The sequence below is a fragment of the Clarias gariepinus genome, chromosome 18 (assembly GCF_024256425.1).
Source record: "Clarias gariepinus isolate MV-2021 ecotype Netherlands chromosome 18, CGAR_prim_01v2, whole genome shotgun sequence".
Classification (NCBI taxonomy): domain Eukaryota; kingdom Metazoa; phylum Chordata; class Actinopteri; order Siluriformes; family Clariidae; genus Clarias; species Clarias gariepinus.
In genome coordinates this window covers 27,180,001-27,201,293 of record NC_071117.1, presented here as the reverse complement: position 1 = coordinate 27,201,293, position 21,293 = coordinate 27,180,001, and the positions used below count along the sequence as shown (strand labels likewise).

Sequence of the window (21,293 nt, the reverse complement as noted above, 5' to 3'; positions counted from 1 at the left end):
CACATTCCACAAACCTCACACTCCACACACCTCACACTCCACACACACCATACACTCCACACACACCAAACACTCTACACACCCACTTACACTCCGCACACACACCAAACACTCTACACACACACCTCACACTCCACACACACACCAAACACTCTACACACACACCTCACACTCTACACACACACCTCACACTCCGCACACACACCAAACACTCTACACACACCTTACACTCCGCACACACACCAAACACTCTACACACACCTCACATTTCACACACCAAACACTCCACACACCTCACACTCCACACACACCATACACTCTACACACCCACTCACACTCCGCACACACCTCACACTCCACACACACCAAACACTCTACACACACACCTTACACTCCACTCACACATACTCCACACACACACACACACACACACACACCTCACATTTCACACACCAAACACTCCACACACACCTCACACTCCACACACACCAAACACTCTACACACACACACACACACACACACACACACACACACACACACACACACACACACACACCTCACATTCCACACACCAAACACCCTACACACACACCAAACACTCTACACACACACACACACACACACACACACAAACACACACACACACACACACACACACGCACACATACACCTCACATTCCACACACCAAACACTCTAAACACACACACCTTACACTCCACACACACACACTCCACACACCAAACTCTACACATACACACACATCAAACACTCTACACACTCCTAACACACACGCTTTACACACCACAATTGCCTCACACACCAAACATGCCACACACACACACACACACACACACACCCACACGCACACACACACACACACACACACTCCATACAGTAGATCACAAGGAAAACAAGGAAGTCAGCTTCACCCACACTGACACAATTATTTGCTTGACCTAAATAAACAGTAAATATTGAGAGTAATTGCAGGACTTGTTTGTTTATTGTTGCATATGGTGTGTGTGTGTGTGTGTGTGTGTGTGTGTGTGTGTGTGTGTGTGTGGAAATTGGTTTATGAGCTGTGTTTGTTTTTTACAGGCTGTTTACACTGGAGAGGATTTATTCACATGTGTAAGAGAACAGAAGAGTTCAAGAGCAGCGTGAGGGGAACCTCAAGTGCGGGTACTCTTCCTTTCTTACATTCTTTACTACAAATACACTTATTTTTACCTGTTTATGTGGAGTGATCGCTGTACTATAGCACTGTTACCATAGCAACAATACCACATTGTGTGTGCACTGAGAGCATTAAACTGTGAAGAACGGCTGGTATAGAATATAGGACTGTCTGACCAATCAGAGTGAAGAACTCAGCACTTCTGACCAATCAGAGCGGAGAACTCTTCAGCGCTGAGGCGTAAGGGATGTTGTACTGACGCCACACTGAGCTCCCTGGAGCTGGAACATGATCCTGAGCTCGAAGGCCAAACAGCTGTCTGCTGGAATAAACTGCATTTACTTTCCCTCTCACTAATTAATGTCTGACTTTCTTCAGTCTACACATCATTATTCAGTAACAGAGTATGTGCGCACACACACACACACGCACACACGCACACACACATGTGCGTGCAAATCTTTCACTAGTCATTAGCTCACTATTCATGAACACAGATAATACATCTCTCTGTATGTGCTGCACTGTACATACTGTAACGCTGTCACACCAAAGTGGGTGTGGCCTAAACCCTAAACCACACCTCCCTCTTTCTGTCTGTCTGTGGTTTTCTTGTTTTCCTTAGTCTGCTTCTTTCTTTCTTCTTTCTCTGAGTTGTCTTTTGGTTTTCTTCATTATTTTTTATTAAGCTTTTTATTTATTTTATTATTTTACTTACCTTTGTTTTTTATGTTTTTTTATATTTCTTTCCTTCCTGTGTTTTCTTTCTTTTTTTTTCTTTTATTGTTTTTATTTTTTATTTATTTCTTTTTTTCATTTTTTTCTCTTCATTCTTTTTTCTTTTTCTTTTGTTTTATATATATTTTTTTCCTTTTCATATTTTTTTCTTTTTTATTCCTATTGGTTCATCTCTTTCTCTCTCAATTTTTCCTTAATTGTATTTTTTCTTTTCTCCTAGGGTTTTCTTTCTTTCTTTGTATTCATTTTTTTTTATGTTTCATATTTTTTCCATTTCTTTGTTCCTTACTTTCTTTTTTTCATTCATTCTTACCTTTGTTCCTTGTCTTTCTTTCTTTTTCACTTATTTTTATTTGTATTTTTTTTCTTTTCTTTTTTTATTGTTTTCTTTCTTACAGAATTTTTTCCATTTCTCTTTGTTCCTTTCTTTCTTTTCTTTTTTTTTCTTCTTATCTTTGTTCCTCATGTTTCTTTCTTTCTTTCTTTCTATAATGTTATGTTCCGTGTTTGACTGCTCTGGTGTAGAAGTATAAACCATTCCTTTATTCCCTCAGGTTGTCACACACACACACTCCCGCTCCTGATGCCTTGTGAAAGTTTCACCTCGTCCTCTTCTCATCAGTGTGTGTGTTTTAGTTTCTGTCTGAACAACGCGTTCATGTTTGGTTAAATCCCACAGAGCGCTTCTTCGTTATAAACAGAACACGTCATGCTTAGCTCCGAGCTTTATTCCCTCGATATCGACCCTGAGATCTAACAATCAGACCTCATTAGCGTTATTCATATTCTCCTTCATTTGCTTTTGTTTAGTTTCTACTTTTTAATCATGAAAATGCAAGCAGTAAAATCCCCAGTGTTACATACGGAGAGTTCCTGCTTGTCTTTTCTGAACGTGTGGAAGAAGTGCGAGACAAACCGCTTGACTGGGAGAGTGTCCAAACACAACCGTACAACCTGCATACCTTCATGTTTGTGTGTCTGCACTTCAGTAAGTGTGTATCTAAGAGCTGCGAGGATGAATTATTAAGAGCGCTTGTATACTGTAAGGGTATTATGGCAGCTTTGGGGAAGAGTTCCGCGGCGCTCGTGTGGTGTGTATCCACAGCTTTGCGGTGTTGTGTGTCAGCGAGGGTGAGCGTCTGGTTCGGTTTCAGTTCCTTCCCATAGACGTCTGGTTCACCAGACACTCCAGACATAAAGAAACGATTCTGTCTATCGTGTAACGAGGTATCGGTTTCCGTGATGAGATAATGCGAGCGACGCGTGTAGAGTTTATAACGTAATCAGTCAATGGCGGGTGCTGATAATAGCTATGAGAGCGCAAATCTAATCTCGGTGCTCTAACGGAAAAAAAGTCTGAAAACATCCAGTGCAGGAACTTCAGACAACCAGATAAAACAAATCTGACCAAGTGTTGAGCTAAAATATTGTTAAACTCCTCTCAGGGTACGCTTAAGGCTCGACTTTACCCCCTGGCTTGTGCCTTGAAGGTGCATTGGGCCAGATCGCACCAAAAAAAACTTTACTATTATTCCTGCTCATGTAGACACAGCTCTGCCCCAAAAACATTACCAATGTTACCAATTTCCAACATTATAATCATATTTTCTCATATAAAAACAATCAAAACATTTAGAACAGACGATGAAATAAATAGACGTTAAACCTTACATAACCTTAATTTATGATTCCTCTCGGCACCAGCTACTTTAAAAACCAAACTGGCTCCCTTTTCTTCTTGCTATCGTCCTTGATAACATTCGTTGGACTCGTGGTGCTATATCTTCACTAAATCTGGCACAAAACGCTCCCGGGCAGACGTGCAACTTAGCTGGCGTTCAGTTCGGCTCTTTCCAGTCGCTTGATTGTCAAAAATGCTTCATAAACCAAGGCACAATTTCAGTTTTTAAGGCATAAATGAGTGAGTCAGGCGTTCGTATGCCAAGGTACCACTGTACTGTTTATTCTGGTTTAATGTCTTTCTTAATTTGTTTTGGATGCACAAACTGTTTGTTCAGATTACTGTAGACAAGGACACAGGGGAGTGTTTAAAAAATGACTGATATGTAAATACAAACAAGCCTTCCTGACTGTATAGATAAATAAATAGAACAAATAAAATAAAAACTAAATGCTTATTGTAGCTGTAATGAGTCCACTGAGTCCTCTACGGTGTCCAGCGCAGTCGTGGTTGTTTTCGCCTCCTGTTGTTGACGTGGTATTTGTTGAGTGCCGCCTCAGACATTAAGAGCTCGGCACATTGCTTTGATCGACACGTGAACCATGGAAACCTAGGAAATTGCCTAGAGGAGCCAGGCCGTCGGGCTCTGCTTTGCTTTTTTTCCCTCCAAATTATTCAAAACTTTTGTTTTGGAAATGTTTCTTTCCCTTGCTGTCAGATTGAAATCTAATTCTCCACTGGGGCTGACCCTGCCGTAGATCAGAGCACTCTCTCTCCCTCTCTCTCTGTCTCTAGGCAAAGCTCGCTATCAAAGCTCATGTCTGAAAGCTGATGGGGCAATCATTGAACAAGGGGCCGAGGAAATGCAAAGAACACAAAGACACACGAGGGGGTAAAAACTCTCCAAAAGTGTGCGAGGGAAATTCCTGCGGTTTGTTCAGTGAAACGCCGGTTTAGCTCTTGAGGGTTATTTGGTATGCCTTAAGTGTTTCCTTATGGAGGTGGTTACAGCAAGGATTAAGTTCCTTGTCTTCTCTCTTCATTAGAAATCAGTGTTACTGGGTCAAGTCCAGAGTAAACTGGTAACCGAGCCTTGAGGTGATGACAGAGCGCTCGCCAATCCTCCTGATGCTATGCCAAATTTTTTTTTATTTAAATATGGAAAAAAGAAACAGTCCAAAGCTATATGTATACGAAGTGCATTTATTGTTCACTGTGTTGCTTAGGAAACATGGCATGAAACCCTAGCAGAGCATTCTGTACCAATCAATTCCAAAATGAATATTCAGGCATCAGGGCATTTTATTAAGCTTGGTTTTTAGAAATGAAATCTTCATGCCAATTATTTTACGTTCAAGATGTTGTATCGGTTAAACACAGCGTGAGGCTTGCCAAGCTGAGCTCACTGAGCAGAATCAGAACGCGTCGTCCTTAAAAATAAACCCAACTCGCTGTCATTTCTGACTGTCTATTAACCATAACGGATTAATTGTGTTGTAGAATGATATGTTATATGTTTCACATACTACCTTTCTTGGTACTCGTTTGTTTTTCTGAGTGCATGACTCCAGGTCTGATGCTGTTATCAGCTTCACTACGCAGAGTGCATTTACTCCGTTCTTGTACGGAAGTACATATTTCACGTATCTGTACTTTATTTGAGCAGGTTCATATGTTTTTACTTTTACTTGACTACATATGACAGCAAATATCTGTACTTCTACTTATCTACATTTCTGCATGACATTGCATTCCATTATCAGAGGGGTGTATAGTATTTGTAGGGAATTTCGCCACCTACTGACTATTAAGTATAATTGCGTGACTCGACTTTCCTTTGAGACATGGCTAATTATGCGACAGGTAAATGCGACCTCAAAAAAAAAGCAGAGTCACACAATTTTTTGGGATTTCTTCCTGATTTTCTCCCTAATTTAGTCGTGTCCAATTCCTCCCCGTCACTAGGGGGCTCCCACATTAAGGCTACTACTACCACTCAGCCGGGAGGTCCATAGACTATAACGTGTTTCCTCCGAACCACGTGACGCCAGCCGAGCGCATCTTTTCGAACTGCTCACTCACGCACCGTTGGTGGCGGAAGACAGCGCTATCCGCTCCTTCCGCTTACGTGATCTCACAGACGTCCCTGATTGGCTGTAGGGCCGTGATTAATGTGGGAGCACTAAGTACCTCTTATCCCTCCCCTCTGAAAGAGCTCAGCCAATCAGCTCTCTCGAAACCTCTGGCTGCGAGAGGTAACAGCACCACCCGGGAACCGGACCAGCGATCTCAGAGGCCCGTGCACAATTATACTAAATAGTCAGTAGGTGGTGCTGGTTGATGAGAGAGAGAGAGAGAAAGAGAGGTTTTTTTACGTTGGAAAAAGGCTATTATGAGCAAATACAAGTCTTTTGGTACTTAGGTAAATTTAAAGGTAAGTACGTTTGTACTTTTACTCCAGTACACAGGTACATGGAGGACTTTTACTTTTACCTAAGTCATTCTTGGCATAGGGAAGCTCTACTTCTCCTCAAGTAAAGGATCTGTGTATTTTGTGTGTCATCAGTAACGATGCACTCACTACACAAAAACTTAGTGGCCATTCACGGTCTTTATGAATTCTTTACCCTTTACAATCCATGTCTTATTAATCATTCTTTCCATTATAAAATGGCAATATCGGCTGAAGGAAGCGGTCCGATGCTGTGAAGTGGTTAAGCGATGAAGGCTTGGTGGCTGGGTCAGATGCAGGGATGAAGGAAACGTTGTGAACAACAGTAAGGCACTTCAAAGCTTTGATGTTGCGAGTTTCTAAATGAAGGAGACTGAAGGTCTTGGTTAATGGGAGCCCATGGGGAGATAAGAGAGCCTGGAGCCGACCCAGCGGTGTGCAAGCATGTGTGAGTGTGTGTGTGCAGTGCGTGTTGATGTTTTATGGATCAGCTTTTATAGGTAGATGCCAATTGTTCTCTTCGTGGACAGATGAAACTAATTCCGCACCCCTACAAAAATATACTGCTTTAACCGTGTGTGTGTGTGTGTGTGTGTGTTAGGATTGTGTAAATGAAAGTGTATGCGAGAACACATGCTAAACAGAACGTCCTGGCATTTCAGTCTGAATAATTCACAGTAAGGGTGTGACAGTTGCACGGTTAGTATGAGCGGATGGTTGCCTCGCACACAGAAAAAAACATTAAGTACGGTTCAAGTGTGATTTTTTTTAATCACTGGAACACATGTTTTGTTCCTTTATCTTCTCAATATTCTTTTTTCCCCCAGTGTTTGATGTTTATCAATCCTTTATTAAATAATCAGAATAACAATAATTATCATAAAAAGCACATATCTTTTTCCTGTACAAACCTTCCAGAGAGAGGGACTGGAAGTCTACCCAGTGCTGTGATTTCTCAAGACTTTCCGTTTGTTCTGAGACAGACGAAAGCTTCGAGTCTTTTTGAGTGCCAGAGCGGCTCCAAGGCACTTGGAAAAAGTTCCCATTCCAGTAGTGACAGTCTTAAGTCTTTTACAACGAACGCATAGTCGCGTAGAAGTGCCACACGTTCATTTCTGCGTATTCATTTTTCCTCCATACTTCATGTGAGTCTTGTTTTTGTCGAGGTGGAACGTGTTGATATTTCAGCAGAATCTGTGTGAGCCTGTATAAATGCATGTTCCCGTGCTTGTCATGGATGATGTCTTTCAGCAGGTCTGGGAAAAGATTTTACTCCATCTCAGTTAGTCTTTTTTTTTTTCATCAAGAATCCTTTGAAAGCCACTAGGGAGCTGATGTAAGCTCCAACCCAATTCATCACTAAACCTGTCTTCTGTTAACCTTCAGCCTTGTGAGGAAGGGGGAAAAATGGAGACGAGAAAAGAACTAGCTGATGATAAGTGCTTGGCCTTGGTCGTTCAAAGTCTCAATGATGGCGTGTCCTCGTGACTCGTGTTTGCCGCAAAGAAAAAAAATCATTTCAAAATGCCCGGAACATTGTTAATCTGTAAAAACCACTGAGCTCAGCATTATGTCCTATTCACAGCAATCCATAGGTTGCACTGACAAAATTCCCTGTTGCTTTATCCCATAAAGAAAAAAAAAACACTTGACAAAAATGGTCCTGCATTTTCTTACCCTAACCTAGCATAATCACATGGCTTCAAACTAAACTTATTAAATTCTACTTGGCTTGTCTAAACGAGGCTACATTTTGTTTCTTGTCTTTCTACTAAAGCCAGAGTGAAACATAAAATAAGACCACAGATCTTAACAAGCACCAGATGGATATTAAGGTTCTGAAAATAAAATAAGATCAGTTTTGAAATCCTGCATGAAAAGCAAGGGATTGACCAGCATTAAGGCATCACAGTCAGAAAATTGAAAAATAAACGAATATAAAAAAAAAAGCTCAAAAAACGTCAACAGACATCACCACACCATCGTTCACATGCCACAAAAGCTCTGCTTTTAGGGATAATAAGAGTTCTGCTCCCATTCAGAATCCAAAGCTTATCATGAGATATTTGTGTTTGTGTTTGTATGTGTTTGGAATAGACAGAACTGATATGTGCTAATATCTATTTTGAGGCTAAGCTGAGAAATGCTTCCCCAGAGAAAGCAGCCAAGCAGCCTTCCGTAATCCAGGTTTGCATCCAGCAAAGCAAGGTCTGTGCCGACGGCTCCGACGGCTCCAACAAGTGCGCCAACAAGCAGCAAGGTGGTGACATGCATACCAAGAGATGGGGACAGTCTCTCTTGAGAGCGGCAAAGTCTGCATGTCCGGAAAAAAACGTAACCCAGGTAGTCCTCAGGCTTCCGAGCAGCACCGCTGTTGGTTGAACTTCACCTTGTGCTTGATGCCATCGTAGAGCTCGAAGTTGTAGTTCTCCAGGGTGGTGGAGGAGCGTGAGGTCAGGCCTCCGTAGGAGCAGGTGCAGTACAGCAGGAGACCAGCGCACACGGCACCTAACAGAACTCCCAGGGAGCTCATCACTATGATGGTGAGGAGAATGGGATCCAGCGTGTAAAGCCAGGGATTCTCCTTGTCTGGGGTTCGAGTTACTGGAGGCTCTGAGGAAGGTTCTACAGTAGTCCATTCCAAGGATTGTACACCTAGAAATGCAGAGATTGTTTGTGAATGCTTTCAAAATGGACACGTTCTACAATATTTTCATTGGTTTTTCATCACTAGCCTCTTCTCATACTGTATATTTTCTATGGCCTGACAGTCGGTCACTCAGCCGACTGGTTGAGTGGGTGGTTAGTTGGATGGGATGGATTGGGTGTTTTTTTGGGTGGTTGGAGGGTTGGTTGAATGGGTGGTTGGGAGGTTGGTTAGGTGGTTGAGGGGGGGACGGGGACGGTTGGTCAGTTGGGTGAGTGGTTAATTGGTTGTATATGGCTTGGGGAAGCCTGAATTGATAGCATGTACACCACAGGATTTCAAGAAAACATGTTTACATTTTCTAAAGGTTTTTGGGTCTGTCTGCATTTTATTTACCAAAACATTCTACAATCTAACAAGCCTCAAACAACTAAGCACAACTTAGCACTATTGTGCTAATTGCTGTTATTCTTCTTTTGATTACTACACACATTTAGCCCTATTAGCATTAACAAATGAGCCCAAAGTGATTGACGATTTGCTGGAGGGTGTGTTGGCAGAGGGTCTTCATAAATATGTTTCATTAATGGGGTTGGTGCCAACGTATAAAGATACACAGATTACTGGTCTCTAATTAGCCTGATTCTTTTTTAAGACAGAAAGCAAATCAGTCTTTACGAGATAACATTATGAGGATAACAAGAAGTAAAAGCTTCTTTTGCAATATTTCAAAAAACAGCCATTAATTACCTACCTGTGTCTATCTGGTCCCGGCTGTTGAGAAGACGATTACCTCTGGGGTCCATTTTTTTAACTGTGGGGAGGAGAGACGATTAATTGAAATACGAAATTGCCCAAAGCCCAGTCTGTAAAAGTCATTACCAACGATTATAAAAATGAGGTGTTGTTACGGAAACATGAAGATGGTAAAGTTAATTACAGGTTACTATGTTTTATTAATAGGAAATTATTAAGAAGGAAAGAAAGGGAAACATCTGGTTAGAAAAATAGGATTTTATTTCCATATTTGAAAAGGACATTTCCAATTCATCAAGCAAAAAATATTCCATTCATGTTCTTTTTTTTTCTTTTTTTTTAAACAGCACACCCATTTTAAGATTGAGGTATAGTGCCACATTCATACAGGAAAGTGCATCATCTTCATCATTATCCTTTAAAACATAAGTACACGATTAACCTCAGAACCACCTACATACGCTGTGTGCGATAATAAAAATAGCCAGAATGTCAATCATGGTTAGGTGCCGCATTTAAAAGCGTTTGAACTGAGGCCTGCTGGGTCCTAACCAAACAAGGCTGAGAAATTGATGTGAAAGAATGCGTGCTATGGATGTGAAGGTAGTGGGCTGACTGTCTCTGTTGTGAAAAACCTGTTCTACACGGATGAGATAACGACTCCTCTGAGGAGCTGATGACTGTCTCCGTCTTCTACAAGTCCTGAGATGGCCATGGTTAAAGAGGCCTAATCATGTAGTGCCACAAAAAGTTGTATTTTTAAAGGAAGACCAAAAAGGGCAGACATCTTGTGGGTTCGGGGGGTTTGGAGTTTGGGGGTGAACATTTTTTTTTTATTCAGTCTCTATGGATGCTAAGTCTCTGGAGAAAGCGTTCACTCATTACCATGTTCTCCAGGGAAAATTTCCTGCACAGCGGCTGCAGCAGCTGTAATAAATGCTATCGGGTCCATTAACTAATTAAAAATATTAAGCGCTTGAAAGAATGTATGGTAAGATGAAATTAATTTAAAAGCACACTGCAAGCCAAGACCAATACTTCGCTTTCCTTCCACTTCTCTATCTAATGGAAATTACAATAAATAGTTTAGCATTTTTGCCCTCACCCTGCCTGCTAACAATGCTAATTGAGATTCTGACTCAGGATTAGCTACACATTTGCGCCCTTCATTACCCTACCACAATAGTTAGTAAGACTGGATCATCGCTTTCTACTTCCAGGTACAATGAAGAGTCAAACACCGCTAGTCATTCGGAATTCCACACTTCGAGAACCTGCTTGGGACAATTCGATGCAGGGCAATCAATTGCTGTTGAGTCAGTATGCTAAATTTGATCAAATTCATCTAATTCAGAAACCCTCAGGAAACTAAAACTTCAGGAACCAGAAAATGTGGAGAGTTGGGGGATGATGGGAACTTGAAAAGACACTGGGAGCAAGGAAACTAATAAACCTTGGACTAATGAACTACAAAATAACCCAGATTGTGGAGGACTCCAAACTGGATCCTTCTCAAATCCGTTTTAACTCCACCAGATCCGTATCATATCCGCTGTGGAACCAGAGTGATTGTCATCTACTATCTGCGTAAGCAAACTTGAGTGAAATGCAACAAGACTAAGGAAGAAGGGGTTTAGGACAGAAACAGAACTAGGAACCTAGGAAATGTACTCAGAAGATGAGAATGAGGAAATTATCAAAAACACTTGGACAAGGCAACTAAGAACACAGAAAACAAGTAACATAAGAAACACACTGAAACATAGGGAACCAAGGAACTAAGGAACACACTCAAACCTACTGTAGGGAACGAGCAAACTAGGAAAGACAAACCTGGGGAATAAGGAAACTAGGAAACACAAACAAACCTGCAGAACTAGGAAACTAGGAAACACACTCAAACCTAGTAAACAAAGAAACTACGGAAAAAGAAGAGTAAGAAACAGACACACCTAGGGAACAAGGAAACCTGGAAACACACTCAAAACTAGTGAAGAAGGAAATTAGGAAACACACTCAGAACAAGGAAACTAGGAAACACACTCAAATCTAGTGAAGACGGAAATTAAGAAACAAATAAACTTGTAGAACAAGAAAACACTCTTAAACTTATGGAAACTAGATAACACACAAAACTAGAACATGAGGAAACACGAAAACCCAAGCAAAACTAGGCAACTAAGAAACTAGGAAACCTATTTAAACCTAGGGAAGAAGGAAACAAGAAAACACACTCGAAGCTAAGAAACACTCATTAACCACTATCTAATAAGGACAAGGAAATACACTGGGAACCGGGGACCAAGTAGAACAAGTATTAATGAAAGTCTCCATCGATCTTTTCATCTCATTTTCAACATCAGTGATAAAAAACCAGGCAAACCACATGGAGGTGCTGCACGCTTTTCATTGTTCTGGAAGACTCCTGCGGCATGACAAAATGTCTACCAGCTGTTGGGAGTGCATGGATCTCGCTTCTTCACCACTACACTCTCTCTCTCTCTCTCTCTCGGTCATCATTAAGACAAGGCTATGAAGGGAGGCAGCTGGTGTTGTTTATGTGGCTTGTTGCAGGGAATAAAGTACTGACAGCCGTTTGGTTGGAATAATGCACGCCTCCTCACTTCTGGCTTGGAACCGGAGTAGGCCTACGCAATATTTGTGGGGATTTCTGCTGTGAAATTTGAGGAACAGGCAAAAAAATGCAGAACTCTAGTAGCCTTGTCTTGAGATGGAGAAATCTGCCAATTAAATTGATCTCTCTCTGTCTCTCTCTCTCTCAGTTTTACTCTCTGAATATTAACTCCTTGGTAAGATTGAATTTCTTTGTTTTTAGCTTTACAGTGACTTAAATATATATTAAATGTGATTTTCTTGTTGTACTGAAAGGTTCTTACTGAACTGCCCCTCATTACATTCAAGCAAATCACTGAACCTGAGCCTGTAGAAATATACAAAATGGTACACATGCATGCTCAAATGTACTATACCCCGTTGCAGAGCCTCCTCAATCATCAACACACTCATTAAAAAATGGTCCACTGACTTTCTGTTTTTGGCTAAATAGTAAACAGAGAAATCGTAAGTCATGTGGTGGCCTGGGAAACCCCTTCTTTTCACTTATTGTTAACAGTGTTCTTAAAATTGTCTTTTCCTGGCATTTAACTCGCAAATCAAGTTCTACTGTTCTTAATGTCTAAAATCGGAGGAAACAATGTTTAATGATCCTTTTTTGACTGTGGCAAAAGAGCATTATGGGAAATTTAATAGCCAGTATCTAAAATTGAATTGGTTCAGCTATGTTGAACTGCAGCATGTAGCCATCAATAATCTGATGTTAACGGTTTGAGGAAACTTGGCTGGAGAGGTTTTGGATGTCATGCTATTGACTGTAGACCTCAAGGCAGGATAAAAATCAAATAAAGCCATTTTTATGTCATTTCAGTGTAACACATATGGATGTTATATTAGGTATATTACAAGCAAGCATAACCCTCGAATTTTGGCCAAAACAAAATTTTTAATCCGTTTTTTCAATTGGCTTAATTTTAGCCAAGGCATCTTCTGACAGGGTTTCCCAAACTACCTCACATATAAACCTAGGGTCTATTAAAAGTGCAAACATTTTGACAGCTGTAAATTTACCCAAGATTCATTCCATTCTGTAAACCACACAGGTTGACACCCTATTTAAATATACAACAATATTATAATTATCATTATTATACTCTAGATCTGCAGAAATTTAAAGGCTGTTCTTCAGTCCTGATCTTGTAGTCCATTCCAGCATCTAGCCCTGATTTGGGACCAGCTGGAACCAATCCCCATCTGAAATATTAGTAAGGCATCAGCCCAGTCTATGTTTAAGATCACTGGCTTGGACACTTTGTCCACTTAGTCTTTGATATTTTAGTAGTTCCGGCCCTACCACCAGGCACGGGCACAAGGAACTCTCAACCTGGTCGTATCAGGAGTTCAGACTCTTCTGGAAAGTTTTCCAATACGGTGTTCTTCCAGAAAACCACTGGCTGGTACTCCGCAGTAAACAGACTCTCATTGTTCCATCACATCCAGCAAGTGAAGGTGCATTGAAAAAAAAACACAAAGACAACCAAAATGTTTGGAGCAGATGCTGGTTTCTGTCCACTCTTTAGTTGCGCAGTTCCCAAGCAGTTGGCAGCGAGGTGGTACCAAAAAATGCAGTACTTGGTTACGGCATCCCTTATGCTAAACCAACTTTTCAGTGCTCTTCTGAGTTCTTTTCTTCTGACTTTTTGTCAGCAATGTAGGTCATTGTCTATCACACCAAGTTACCTCACCAGTAGGAGTTTCCATCCCCTTTCTCGACCCAAACAGTCAATTTAGAGCCCCCCCCTGCCCTCGGCATGGCACCATTTGGGTAGTAAGCACTGTGCGGACTATAGTAGGCCATGGTGGGTCGGCTCCTGTTTGCTGTCAGGCGACGACAGCCAATGGCCATGATAACGGCAATGACCAGGAACAAGATGCCGCCTCCGCCAGCCATGAAGTAATACCAGTTGGGGGAAATAGGTGGCACTGACAGGGTATCTACTGTTGGGTCACTTCTGCCTGGTAGGGCTCCCCCTGGTGGAGAGATATACAACATGTGACTACACCCCACGATACTGCCGAGGCTCATTGTGCAAGCATACCAGAGTAAAAAATGCACTCTGTCAAGCCGTAAGTAAGGCTAAAGGCCCAAAATAGGTTAGTTCTTGATCAATGGGTTAATGAGGTAGTAGGCTATGCAAACTTATTTTACACTAACCTAGGATATTCATTGTCATAATGACTAGGTTTTCATGACTATTTAAAGGCAGGGATAAATGAGGGGCTGCATTGCATTCAACTCAGGGATCCAAGCAGGAGAACATGCATTTTTTTCTCTTTATGCACATTTGGAATATTTGCATGATGGTGAAAGAAAGCCAATATCTTTTGGATTTAAAAGGGAAAATGAAAAATCCACTCTGAACCTCTTGCATATTAATCTCTAAAACTAGCATATGCCCATCAACAACTTTCAATATAAAATTTTTGTTAGTTTAAACTTCTATCAGTGACATGCTCGTCTATTTTCACTTTAGATAACTGCGTCCTAAATTGCTGTTCGACGACCCGCTAAAAATCGCACTGGGAAATCGCCATAAAGAGCACGCTGCAGTAGCACATTGGTAATTTAGCTTTCCCATCCCTTTCACCTACTTAGCCGTACGCTATGCTCAAACAGATCAGCTCCCAAAGCGTCAACGCCATTACGCTCGTCAAGTTGTACATATTAGCATATCTCTGCATCGCATTCTGAGTCTTTCCCTTTGAACCAGTGTTTCCTTTACTTCTGTGCTGGACTTGCTTGTTAGTATGACACTGGAGAAAAGAGCTGAAAGGAAGCACTTGCTCTTTAAATTTTGTGTCCTATTCAATGCTATCATAAACGCAAATTCTACCTCCCCACCACTTTACCTTTAGCACCACCTACTAATCAAAAATTACCACCAGAATAAAAAAGAAAAAAAAAACAGACCACAAATTTCAATATTAGTATATTGAAGGTGTTTCTTTTAAGCTTCGTGGCAACCCTGTTGTTAACTTTGCGGTGACAGTATTAGGAGGATGCCTGGCACATTACATAGTTGTTTAGCTTGCTGATTAGCCCTGTAGTCCAACCAGAAGCCTGGTACTATTTGAGTCGTCTTCATTATAGCAAGTGGAAGGTTGTGGAGTAGCAGAATTTACCTGACACGATGTCTGAAACCAATTACCGAAAATTCAGCCAGGCCTCATCGAGTCCTGTTACTCAAAATAACTACGGCTCTGGAACAAGTTTGCACTTGTTTTTTTTTCTTTTTTTCTCCCTGTCATATCTGCAACGTTTGCTAAAAAGAACGCTGAGCACAGACAACCTAAAATTGAAAAAAAAAAAAAAAACACGACAAAGAAACAATTCTCTTGGGACTGAAAGACGTGAACGCTGTCTCTAACATGCTTTAAAAAAAAAAAACGCTAAGCCTGTGATGTTATATTGTGTCATGGAGGATGCTGGTTATTAAAAATGATGGAGTCTTGTTGCACACTGCACAAATTGTAACTAGACGGTGGAAATTAGTTGTGCCAGGCTGAAAATGCTGATTAATTTGTGTCGGGTGATACAATCTACTGAACTTGCATTAAAAACAAAAAAATAATAATTGTAAAATAGGTTAGCTAACCAAATGTTTACCAAACCCATGCGAACCAGTGTTGGAATGTTAGGGATGCTGGTTTGTGCGCATCAATGGGGCATGATCCAATCCAACCCACAAGAGATCATTCTTAATTAAATAAAAAAAAAAAAAACTTTTTCTTTAGTAGCAGATCCAGGGTCAGTGTTTATTTTTATTTTTTTAATCAGAGAACAATTTTGACTCTGATCCTGGATCTGCAGTGTACAGTTCGTACTGATAGAAACAACTCACCAGTCAAATCTGGAGGAAAGGCAGCAAATGGTTCTGAAATAAAGAGAAAGAAAAAGAGAAAGTGAAAACTTCCATTTAATTTCTTTTTATCTTATACTACAGCATTATGTCAATGCTAACATTTCTCTTATTTTATTGTAGAATAAGACGTTGTCCTTCCTGTTCTGTTTATAGTCGCATTTCATGTCATGAACTCAGCATTTTATTACAGAGAAACCACAAAGCTTTTTCCCAGAGAACTGAAAGTGCTGACACTTCCATAAATATGTAATAAACATCATTTCGCATAGAACTATGGCGGTGTGCAAATGAATATGTATTATAACTATAAAACCTGCAGCTGGAGCTGTTGTCAGAATCGCTGTTTTAAATTATAAATCAAATCAAATCAACCTCATGACCAGAACCAATAAGTCACAATAGCCCTATAGGGTAAAGTATGCAATAATCAAAGAATCTTTAACATTACTAGCTAGAATTATGTTTGCAATATGTGTAGGAATCTAATTTTGCTTGCATGAAACACATTTGGTCTATATTACCTCCATAATATCTAGGTCTCATAAATTTAAATAACTCCCAAAGTAGGGATCCATGAACTACTGTAGATAAAAGAAGAAAAAAAACACTAGAGATATTGAGTAAGTCTGGTTTCAGAGAATACTGTTTACAAATACAGAGAAACGAGAAGCACATAATGAAATATAGATTAGCATCGAGACCCGTGAGGTTTTGTGGCCTAGTTTTGATTCTTCTTTTGGATTTGATGGGAAGCAACATGTCACATGTGTACTTCCCCCCTGCCACCCTTTCCGCTTTCATGTCATCGTTTTATTTTGAGAAGCAGCGCTATGGATGTTGTTGTGACACTTGGTGGTCTCGAGCACAAAGCCTTAGTTTTTATTTGCGATATTTAACAAGGCTTATAAAGTCAAGAATAAAAACTTTCTTTCGTCAAGGGGTCGCCACAGCAGACCATCTAATTCACATATAACTTGACTCAGGTTTTCCACGCGATGACCTTCCGGACTCAACTCTCCCAATTTTGTAACCAGACTTGAGACCGCCATTGCATGCAGTGCCCAGGTGGCATGTGGCAACACACCAACGGAGGGGCTTGAACCTGGATCCTCAGTTCCTCAAACCAACAACGCCACATGATATGCTAAATTTGAATTCTGATACAGTTGAATGAAAGCAAGGCTGGTGAGTATGCAAGAAGGAACAGATCTGTAAAACTCCAGCTCTTACGTGTACATTCCTCCAGTGGTGTGCTGGAGCTCATGTGGATATTATCGATCCAGATGTGGCCTGTTGTTGCCTTTTCAAAGATCCCTTCGATGACCACCTTTCATTAAAAAAAAAAAAAGCTTAAAATAACATAGTCATTCATAAACATAAATTAATAGTTATTACTATAAATAGTACTCTTTTTACGCCAGTTGGATTGGTTAAGAGTTTTACATGCAACACCCAAGGTTACCTGGAATTCTTTGGGGGATCGAGGCACGATGGTACGTCCCTCCTTCCACATGGAACCCTGGCTGCCGTGGAGAGCCCAGAGTAGGGTTTCCTCTTGAAGCTGGTTGCGCAGTAGCACCCGCAGGGTTCCTTCATCCTCTAGCTGATAGGAGAACTTCAAGCACAGAGGCCCTGTATCGGGGCCCACCTCCGGGCTGAAGAGCCTGGCTTTCTTTCCCTGCGTCTTGGGACTAGCTTCGACATATAGATAGTTTCCCAGCCCTGTGCAGATATAACAACAATGGGTCAGCGATGACAAACTCAAAACAGAAGCCAAGAATGTAAACTTACAACTTCGGGTTCATCTACAATGTTAAGTCAAACGTTTGCTATTAATCTCACTTCACCAGTTGATGTAAACCAAACAATTCCACCAGGCACCAAATTTGGAGATGGTAACCATGACTGAGACCATACATACAATACTCAATATAAATATGACCTCACTAAAGAGACACAATTATGCACAGACGTTTGGCAAACGTTTGCTTTGTGTATGTATGAGAAAATGGAGTTGGGATGAATACCAGTGAAAGATATATTAATTTCTTCTTAAACCTCTCGCAAATGCGTGCAGAGTTCACACGACTGTATCATCTTTTAGGGAGTTCAGAAATACTAAAGGATTGCCAAGGGAGACGTTTCAGCACGGCAGGAGCAAAAACATTTTAAGACATAGTGAGCTGGAACGCCTCAGTGAGCCACTGTTTGCTTTCTAATTGTGGTTTATAGGATAATATTATAGCCTACTGTGAGATATACAAGCTAGGCTACAGGTATCCTTTAGATTCCATTTCCTTCTGGGTGGTCTGGATTTCCAGATGTTCTCAAACAAACTGTAAGATATACATTGTTTAGCCATAGCCATAACATTAAAAACCATTGACATTAAAACCACCTTTGTTTTGGGTTCCCCTTGTGTCGGCAGGGTGACCCTGAAGCCTCAGGGCCTGACTCGAAAGGGCCTCTTGTTTGTCCATGGCATCCTTTGGGTGCTCAATGGAGAGAGATCTGAGTAGCTTAAAGGCCACGTTGGTGGTACTGGGCTCTTGACCTGCTGGGCCCTGTGCATGGGGGGCTGTGGTGCACTGGGTGTCCTGGTACCTTTTTATCATAGCCAGCATTTTTATTTTCAGCGACTTGTTTCACACTGGCTTTTCTGTGGGATCAGACTGGACAGACTGGCTTTTGGTCCCAACAGGCATGGGTGAGCCTTGGATGCCATTCACCCTGTCACCAGTTTCCTGGTCTCCTAGTCAGTGATCAGTGTTGTTCAATTTACCTGGTGGTGTTAATATTATGACTGGTCAGTATAAAATCTTTTGAATGTCTAGTGGGACTAGACAGGTACCAGGATCAAGCAGGGGGCATCATTTCAAGGTGCCTCGGATTAATTTGACAGGTGCATCTTGAACCGGAAGATCTACTGTACTGTAATTCAGTACAGGATTGGCGAGTTCCTCATCATGCCACTGAAAGTGTTACCCAGCACCCCATAGAGGACACCACTTACAGTGCATGATCATAACTGAGGATAGAAATTGAATGATCTTTAAACATAGAGGATTTTCTACAAACTGCACTCTGCTACTCCACCGCCATAGAATCGAACAATAAATAAATGGTGGTAAACTGTTGGGAATCTTATGATCTTTTTTAAATCATTGGTAAAGTTATTCACTTTTCTCTATATAAATCTATAATTTTACTCGACCAGATGCCTCTAGGACCACCAGCTGTTTAACAAAATGGGCATCAGAAAACCCTTCTTCAACTCCAGAAAAAGGAAAGTAAAATATACAGACCACAAGGATCTCTTAATGATGGAACAAATCAAACAAAAAGGAATAATTATTTCTTCCGGGAACTTTGGGAACACAGAAGCCTGCTTATTGATGCTACGTGCCTTCAAGGAACTTTAAGGGTAGAAAAATAAGTCTAGGAATTTCCACAGATGTAGGCTGCTTTGAAGTCAAGTACAGATCCAGGGACTTAACACTTTCTTTTCACAATGCATGTGAGAAGCTGAGCTGTAGGAAAGGAGTCATGCAAAAAAAGGGGTTTGATTGCATTCATATGACTATGTCTAGGATCTTTAGAACGTCTCTTGATTATAAAGAGAATCCATGCTTCTGCTTTGCATCTCCAGCTGTACTAGAAAGCAAATTAAAAAATGCTTGTAGGAGAGCAAATGATGGATGTAGAACATACTGCATTCCACATGGTCGTAAGCAAAGTCTGGAACTTGTCAAGAGTTTGATAATACTGTTAACCCATGCCCTTTGGTCGGGATGGTGATGGATCCAGAGCCTATCCAAGAACGTGGATAAAAAATGGGTGGACACCATGGATATAATGATGAGACCATGCACATTGACAAACACGAGTTGTTACAATATCATAGCTTTCTGGTTTGTGTAGCATAAAATTAGATGGTTACACCATTCAATATGTTACTGAATACCATCTCCTGATTCAAGTTTCTTCCCAAAGTTGTTCTTATCCCTGTTAAACCTATTAGACACAGTTGTGTTAAAAACAGCTACCAAAAAAGCTACCACTTGATTAAAAAAGAAAAAGACGAACTTAAATTATCCACCTGCAGCAAACCAAAAATGCCGTTTGCTTCTGTGACATCATCCTTTTATCGCGTGTACTGGAGCGTGCAGTCAGTGCTTAACCAAAAAAATGGAGCTCGAAAAAAAGACTAATATATTTATTATCATTATTATCAAAGAGGACATCATATTAATATGAGACAATAATTTAAACTTTAATTAAATCAAGAAATCTTTAATATTATATAGTTCAGTAATCAGCAAAAAAAAAAAAACTCTGTACATCTTTAATTAATTATTATTTTATTATTATTATTATGATCAATAACACGGAAGAAGTGACGTCAGCGCTGGTGACTTCGCAGAGTGTTCCAGATGGTAGAGTTTTCTTCACCAACGTTCACTACAAACGGAGCAGGGAGTAACACGTTTTTATTTTAATGTTACAAGATCACCATAATCTGCAAATTTAGAATTTGAAAAAAATAAAAAACTCATTATTTATTTTTTAAAGCCACAGCAAGCCGCAGCAGAGGGATGGAAGAGCCACATATCGCGCGTTGCCGACCCCTGCACTAACCCAATCTCAGAATCGAACACTAAAGTGTGATGTAAGGCAGCAGCGCTACTCATTGCACCACCATGCAAGATAACTGCATAGCGATGAAAAAAAAAAAACCCTTAGTTTAAAATTCTCTATTCATTTATCACTGAGTGATTGTATATGAGGTTTTGAGCGTATGTGTGCAGAAGTATGTTAATGCGAACCCACAGGCGTGCTAATTTACAAGCACTAGTGTGGGTGGAAGTGTGTGCTCGTTTGCGGGTGGGTGATGATATGAGTTTGTGTGAGATTGAAAAGAGAGAGAGAGAGAGACTCACTGTTAGAGCCTAAGGAGAGGTCCTGACTTTGCCCTTGGGCGGTGATTCTGCTGGAGGTGTGCAGAGCCCAGACGATGTCAGAGTTGGGGTCGTGAGTCCATCCGCACAAACCTTGCTCAAAATCGCACAGGACCGTGGAAGAGGGAGGAGTTGTGCTGGAGGTTGCTGTGATGGACAGGAAAACAAAGGAAGGAAAGAGAATGAGGACTCCAGTTGTACACTGATGTAATGAATTCATATCAGTTCAGGTTTTTGTGGTTAAGCACTGCGTGGGCTGTGGGATCCGTGACTAGCCTTCGCTAACCCCTGGCTTTAGACTTCGCAGTGTGTAAAATGCTTCAGGGGTAAAAGAGGAAGAGGCAAATCCCAGATTGAACACTTTTGCATCAAACACAAGTAAAGT

General features: G+C 40.9%; 1 protein-coding gene across 2 annotated transcripts in view; it reads right to left on the bottom strand.

The window, feature by feature from the left end:
- Nucleotides 1–6,796: 6,796 nt before the first annotated feature.
- Nucleotides 6,797–21,293, bottom strand: part of nrp2a (neuropilin 2a) — a 58,929-nt gene continuing 44,432 nt past the window's right edge. Inside the window, exons 12-17 of one of the 2 annotated variants that reach the window (XM_053476516.1) lie at nt 20,891–21,055; nt 17,413–17,672; nt 17,181–17,277; nt 15,930–15,962; nt 9,452–9,511; nt 6,797–8,705 (exon numbers count right to left, since the gene is read on the bottom strand). In XM_053476516.1, the coding sequence (XP_053332491.1) occupies nt 8,401–8,705; nt 9,452–9,511; nt 15,930–15,962; nt 17,181–17,277; nt 17,413–17,672; nt 20,891–21,055 (920 nt within the window). In that variant the 3' untranslated portion in view covers nt 6,797–8,400. The other variant, XM_053476517.1, reaches the window with a different exon arrangement.